The sequence below is a fragment of the Cyprinodon variegatus genome, unplaced genomic scaffold (genome assembly GCF_000732505.1).
Source record: "Cyprinodon variegatus isolate N-32 unplaced genomic scaffold, C_variegatus-1.0 Scaffold171, whole genome shotgun sequence".
NCBI classification, from domain to species: domain Eukaryota; kingdom Metazoa; phylum Chordata; class Actinopteri; order Cyprinodontiformes; family Cyprinodontidae; genus Cyprinodon; species Cyprinodon variegatus.
In genome coordinates this window covers 1,154,346-1,161,612 of record NW_015150624.1, presented here as the reverse complement: position 1 = coordinate 1,161,612, position 7,267 = coordinate 1,154,346, and the positions used below count along the sequence as shown (strand labels likewise).

Here is a 7,267-nt window from a genome sequence, read left to right as displayed (position 1 = left end):
GATAACCACTCTCTTAGCAACTCTTCCAGCTGCTATGCTAGCAGCTCTTTAAGCAGCTCTGCTAGCTGCTATACTAGCGCTCTCTTAGCAGCTCTGCTAGCTGCCCTGCTAGCAGCTCTCTTAACAACTCTGCATGCTGCCATGCTAGCGGCTCTCTTAGCAATACTGCTAGCTGGTCTGCTAGCAGCTCTGATAACCACTCTCTTAGCAACTCTTCCAGCTGCTATGCTAGCAGCTCTTTAAGCAGCTCTGCTAGCCACTATCTTAGCAGCTCTGCTAGCTGCCCTGCTAGCAGCTCTCTTAACAACTCTGCATGCTGCTATGCAAGCAGCTCTCTTAGCAGCTCTGCTAGCTGGTCTGCTAGCCGGTCTCTTAGCAGCTCTGCTAGCTGCCTTGCTAGCAACTCTCTTCAGCTCTGCAAGCTGCTATGCTAGTAGATATGTTACCAGCTCTGCTAGTTGGAGTGCTAGCTGGTCTGCTAGTGGCTCTCTTAGCAGCTCTGCTAGCTGGTCTGCTAGCGGCTCTCTTAGCAGCTCTGCTAGCTGGTCTGCTAGTTGGTCTGCTAGCGGCTTTCTTGGCAGCACTGCTAGCTGGTCTGCTAGAAACTCTGATTGCCGCTCTCTTGGCTGCCCTGCTGGCAGCGCTCTTAGTTCCCTTTTGCTTCAACCATAGGGGTTTCTAAAGTATTAATGTTTATTACTCAAGAAGAAGTATAAATCCTACTGTTTAAAAACACTTTTGCAGACATCCCAAGTCTCCCAGAAGTTCCAGGAGTCTCCCTGATATAGATAGTTGTTCATGTCTTCAGTACAGGGGCCATAACAGGGGCCAGGACATGATCTACAGGGGCACTGGCCCCCGTTGGCCCCTGTCTAGAACCGGCCATGGTGAGGAATGATGACACAGTGGCGAGGTGCACTGTATGCTGAAGTCCCATGAAAAACAGAAAGCAGAACTAATGTTCAAGGCTACAAGACTGGAAGTATTAAAAAATAAAAGACCAATATCGCTCTTTTTTGTGTTTAAAAATTACTGTTAATAAAAAATTGGGGGGCTATGATAAGCATCTCCCTGAAATTTGTTTTTGGAACTTGGGATGTCTGCTTTTGTAGAAGTTAGAGTATCAACTTTAGCTTTTTGCTCAATTAAAAGTGTAAAAGGACCATGTTTAAAACTACTTAAAGTGTAAAAGTAAAAGTAATGCAGGAAAAAATGTGAAGGACAGATGTTTTAAACTTTATACTGGTCACTTCACTACCCTATTAAAGGAAAATTCTTTTACAATTCTGGATGACTTCCTTATAGTTAAAAATAAATACTCCAGTTAAGTAAAGTTAGCCAAAATTTCTACTTCAGTATTGAAGTACTTTGTTACTTGAAATATTATATATGGGTTTGTGATGAGAAAAGGATAATAGCATGTCAAAGCACTGTCAGTTTTCCAGTCTTCGTACCGGTTTGTAAATCCTCATAATCTCTGATATCACTCTCTGGGTTTTGTTCGATGATGCTGAGTAACTGAGCGTCTGTCAGGTACTGCACTTCTTCTGCAGCATCTCTCCTCTCCTTCTCTGCTATCACTGCCTCCTGCAGGATGAAATAGCTCCTCGGAATCTGGCAGGTGAGATATTAAGATAAAAAAGTATGTCAAAAAAGAAAATACAAGAAAACTTTGACATTTCAAACAAAACTATACGGAAGACGATAAGGGCCACTGAAAAAATTAAAAAAAGTTAACTGATTTTTACATTTTATTTCGGTATAATTCTGACAATTCTGACTTTTTTTCTCAGAATTCTGTCTGAATTCTGTCAGCTAACAAAAATGTTAGCATCAGGCCATAGCCATGTTTGTCCTTTTTTTTATTATATTTTATAATAAAATATTATATATAAACCTGAAATGTTAGAACTGTAAATTTACAGTCATATGTTTACATTACTGTTTTTATATATTGTTTACTATTTTTCAAGGCTGCACTCGAAATTTCTTCATTAATGAAATAGTATCAACGGTCACATAAAAAATAACTTTATTCCCTCATTTTCCACCAATGTGTTACTGTCCCTCCCAAACAACTCACATCTTTGTCAGAGAAGCTGAGTGCTCTCACATCTCTTCCTTCATGGTTCCATCTACATTAAGATTAAAGCCAGAATTCTGAGAAAAAAGTCAGAGTCCTGAGATTATCATTTTCCCCACATTAAACTGAAATAATATTTAAAAATCAGTTAACTTTTTTTTTTTTTTCAGTGGCCCTAATCCTCTTCCGTAAAACCACATCATCCATGGTATTTATCTTTACTTTTATGTACTTATTTTTACAGGGAAAGCCCACACTGCAAAAAATTTAAATCTAAATAAATCAGTTCATCTTAAATCAAGAGCATTTTTTCTTAAATTCAGGAGGTAAGTGAGACACTTTGCCAATGGAAAAAGATAATTCACATTTAAAATAAGAAAAAAACAATTGCATTGTCTTATTCCAAGTGCATATTATCTATTTATCTTATTTTAAGAGTAAAAATACTAATTTCACTGGCAAATCATCCCATTTACCTACTCAAAATAAGGGTAAATACACAAGACATTTTTTTTTAGCTATTTTTAGATAATTCTTACAGAGCAATTAAATATTATCACCCTTGATCAACTAATGCAGCTTACATAGGGCTTCTTGCTAAAGGCCATTGATCCAAAGAAATAATCAAGTACGTCTGATAAAAATAAAATAATACTAAATCTAATAAAAATTAAATTATACAACAAACAGGTAGAATGAATTAACATTCATGTCTATTGTTTACCTCAGTGTCAAAGTTAAGGAAGGACTGAGATGGAAGGAGAAGTGAACCACAGAACATTCACTCCCACGCAGAGAACAATGTTTGTGTAGCAGAGCTAACTGTAGCGTAGCACTCACCAGTCTGCCCAGCAGCTTAGCACCACAGGCCGAGCTGCCGCTGTCCTTCATGGAGAGAGCCACCTGGTAGATCAGCGTCTTCAGACCTTCCAAACCCTCCAAGGTTTTACACGACACTTCACTGAGAACCACCAGAAAACAGACGATTGCAGCAGGAGTTCTAATAAATGTTCTTTAAAACCTCACAGCCAGGATAACAGTTGGGATTGCTGACACATTGCTGGATTACCTTAGCAGATTTCAAAGAAACTGTAACTAACTGCTCTCAGCAGCTAAAGCCGAGCTAACTTCATGCATAAAGCAGGTAAAAAACAAACAATCATCTAAAATAAAATCTTATTGTAGACTATTTCAAAGGAAAGACGCCTGGAAGATGTAGATTTAAAGTTATTTTTTAACTTGACCCAAATGTTTCTTTGGACTGAAGGTGATAAAATAGGGTGATCAGATTTGGGTTTCTGAAAAGGAGGACACCTTTTTTTTATTTTGACCGGACCGGGTATTCGATCCGAGCCGCCAGCTCCGGGGCTGGTCCAGGAACCCCGGCGGATGGGGGCAGGGAGCCAGCGGGGGGCGGAGCGACCAAACCTGACCATGTGACTGTATGCTTTCTCCCCGCTTGCCTTGTTGTGCACGGCTCCCTGCCCCCATCCGCCGGGACCAGCCCCGAAGCTGACGGCTCATTTCTGCTGCACTGTAGTCGACCAAAATCCCAGACACTTTTAAAATTCCCACCCGGACATGTTTTTTAGGTATGAAAAGTAGGACATGTCCGGGAAAAAGAGGACCTCTGGTCACCCTATGATAATATATCATTAAGTGACATAGATTTGAGCAGGAATCATAAATAATAGTGTGGTGGTTTTTCCTACAATCTTAAGGAGATGTATTATTTAACTTCTTAAATTTAAACCAAGCAGTGGTATGAATAATTGTGGACTTTGCTGTAAATGGAACAAACAAATTATTGGCAATCCTCCTTTTATCATCAAGTGATGGTTTTGTAAAATACTACTAAAGATATTGTGTTAAAATGTTTAAACATATAAAATGCTCCAAATGTGCAAAGATTGCAGTTTTTGGCTGTGAGTATTATTGACCTTTTTGACAAAATTTTGATTCTAAACTCCAACACAACTTAATTTATGCTGAGTCTCTCTCAAAATGCCTTTAAACTTTAACCTTTAAACTTTTAGGGCCTCATTCAATATAAAAAGAATCTCCGTCTAAATAGTTTAACACAGGGGTCCTCAACGTTTTCCAGGCTAAGGACCCCCAAAACTCATGGCTAGATGTAGCAGAGACCCACTAATTATATATATTGTATGAAATTGTGTTCTATCAAACTGGTCCTATAGTCATTCTATTACAGATGGAGTCATGTAATGAAAGTAATTCCTCCCTGGGATTATTAAAGTATTTCTGATTCCTGGTTGATGGGACAGGTGTTGTTAATGAAACGGTGCCCAGCTTGAAAGAGCTCCTGTGTGTCACTGAATGTGTGCATTGATGACTGAAAGACATCTTCTGCCTCCATTTATCTGTTTACTACAGTGAGTTGAATTCATGATGATGTGGATTTAAAGACATTTCAATTAGTGGAAAAAATTGCAGAGGGGAGTATAAAGAAAAAAGTCTAATCAACCAAAACTTTTGTGACCCCCATGCAGTACCTCCGTGGACCCCCTAGGGGTCGCGGACTGTTGAAGACCTTCGGTATAACAGATGGAAAACATGTCTTACTGCAGGTGTTTGAAGGTGATGTCGGGGTAACCCGCTGCTCTTGCTCCGGACGGGGATCGACACAGCGCCAGTACATAAGCTCTCAGGGTTGCCAGCCTCTCTGTGCGGAACTTGGTATCTATGAGATCCAGATGGGTTCCTACAACCACCACGGCAGAGTTGGGTGCTCGTGCCTACAAGGGAGAAAACCCAGAAACTCACTTAGTATTAAAATGAATGGATCATTGAAAGGAGAAAGACTGAAAAAAATTAGGCCCAATCTTTCTTTTACTGAAGCTAAATATTCTGTGAAAAGGTTTTCTGTCTGTCAGAGTCCCGTAACAGACAAAAAGGATTCGTCGGTTGTTATGCTAATTTTGGTTTATGAAGTTTGATAAGACAGACAGTAAAACGTCCCGATGCTTCAGTGCTGAACAGAGACCTGATTTAAGATTGGAAATGAACAAAGAGCAAGGTCCAGAGTTCTTGTAGACGTTCACTGCAGCTGCTGACATTTTGAAATAACACCAACGTTATGCAAAAACCCTGGGGTAAAATAACTATCAATAAAAACCATACCGTATGCACCGTATTTTTCAGACTGTACGTCGCTCCGGTGTTTAAGTCGCATCAGCCAAAAAATCCATTATGAAGATGAAAAAAGCATAAATACGTTGCACCGGACTAAGAGTCACACCTTTTTGAAAGGTTATTCTATCCATGGAATCCGTGTTCTGATAACTGTCGTGTGGCAGGCTGCCGCTCAAAGACCACATTGTTTTATTTCATGAACGATTATGGTCACCAACTCCCTGAAGAAAAAAAAAAAGGAAACCTAATGTGCGTGTCAGCTGACCCGATTGCCTTAACCCTCCTGGCGTGGTGATTTTTTTTCAGCCCCAGTTTTTTGTGCAAATTTATTTTTTTTACTATTTCACTCAAATCTGCATTGAATTAGATGCATATTTGTGAGTGACATGAACACATGGAAAACAAATTATTATCCAGCGATTCACTTTAATACAAAATAACAAACTTTGCTAAATAAAACATAATCCTGTCCTGCTTAACTTCATACTGTAAAAACTAATATAAAACAAAAAATAAATGGTGTACATTTTTGGTACTACAGTAAACTTGTAAAGATATTTGTGTCTTAAATGCAATGACAGAAAAAAAAATCATTAGCTCAATGCCACATTATGTGGTGATAGTCTACTTTTTTCACTTGTATTTCCTCTGAGCTCTTGCAGTGGTAAGGAGTTGTTTGTCTTTTATTGCTGCTAAGTAAAGCAGCGTCAGCATTTAAATGACTCCTTTCGTCCCCCATACTGCTCTGCTGTCTCCCACTATTTTCCCGTGAGCAACACTTTGCTCGACCAATGGGATGAGGGGATTCTGGATCATTACATTTATGTTGTCAGCTCATTGGTCACAACGCAGGACAGGGCTCAGGAACAAGTTTACTGTAAGTTTTGTATCTAACGTGCCTAATTAGCTAATTAGGTTTTTAATGACTTTTTTTACTCTCACAGTAATACGGGACAAAGTGTGTTCCTTTTCCACTAAACACGGGACGGGTACTTCTATTTCTAAATACGGAACAATTCCGTTTTTCATGGGACGGTTTGCAACCCTATGAACAAGCATCTGAGAAGCAGTGATAACGCGCCAGCTGCCCTGTCGCCTACTCTGGTTGGTTTAAATATCACCACTACTATCATTAATACTATCACTACTGTTATAGGCGTACATGTAAAATGCCTAGTCTACAGGCCTATTTTATAGCCTAATTTATACTTTTAATCAGTTTGCTTTTAGAACATTTAACCGGTGGGGTTTCTCGCCCCGTGGCTCTTTTTTCAATAAGACTGCAGTCCCCATCAAGGAGTGTAATGCTTCATTTTTGTTCAATTTTATTTTATCAAATAAAATAATCTCTAAAGACAGGTAGGGTAGTAAAAACGGTCCTCAAGTGAAGAAGAAAAAAAACAAAAACAACATCAGAGGAAATAAAACAGGCAGAAAGTGTTCCTGTCCAATACCAGATAAAAATATCTAACATCATTCAGACCACTATATTATATGAAGATGACAACACTAAAGTTGAACAACCAAGTTTTTCACTGCATCCAAACTGTTGTTCAGCTGCCCTATTTCCATTTTCAACTGCATATTCAATAACTTTCAGCTTGAATTCAGCAGTATATGAATTTCTTTTTCTTTTCGTTGGCATATTTCTATTCAGTCGTCGTTATTGTAATGCACTTTTTTTTGTTGTGGTAAGTTGTAACGTTTTTTTCTTTCAGTGGTATTACCGGTTAGCCTGACGTAGTCCTACTTAATTCTAGTCAGAATATGAGTCTGATACTGCTCCATAGAGCTGTGACTATGGGGCGTGTTTCGAATGAACCAGGAAAAAAAAATGCCTCTGCACTCAATTGAATAGACCTACAACCAATAAGAGCAACGGAGTGAGTGACGTATGTTAAGCGACACATAGTTGGTGTCAACATAAATCAAAGCGTGCAGTTGCACGCCTAGAGTAAGAGATGAGACTTGATCGCGTTTCTCTGTTCCTCTTTTAAAATTAATTTGCTGTCGATATCTTCTAGAACAGAC

At 39.1% G+C, this 7,267-nt stretch overlaps 1 protein-coding gene across 1 annotated transcript in view; it reads right to left on the bottom strand.

Moving 5' to 3' along the window:
• Positions 1-7,267, bottom strand: part of lrrk1 (leucine-rich repeat kinase 1) — a 90,252-nt gene that overhangs the window by 32,173 nt on the left and 50,812 nt on the right. The window contains exons 17-19 of the mRNA XM_015378367.1: positions 4,667-4,839; positions 2,924-3,044; positions 1,455-1,614 (exon numbers count right to left, since the gene is read on the bottom strand). Coding sequence (XP_015233853.1) covers positions 1,455-1,614; positions 2,924-3,044; positions 4,667-4,839 — 454 coding nt within the window. The remainder of the gene's footprint in view (positions 1-1,454; positions 1,615-2,923; positions 3,045-4,666; positions 4,840-7,267) is intronic.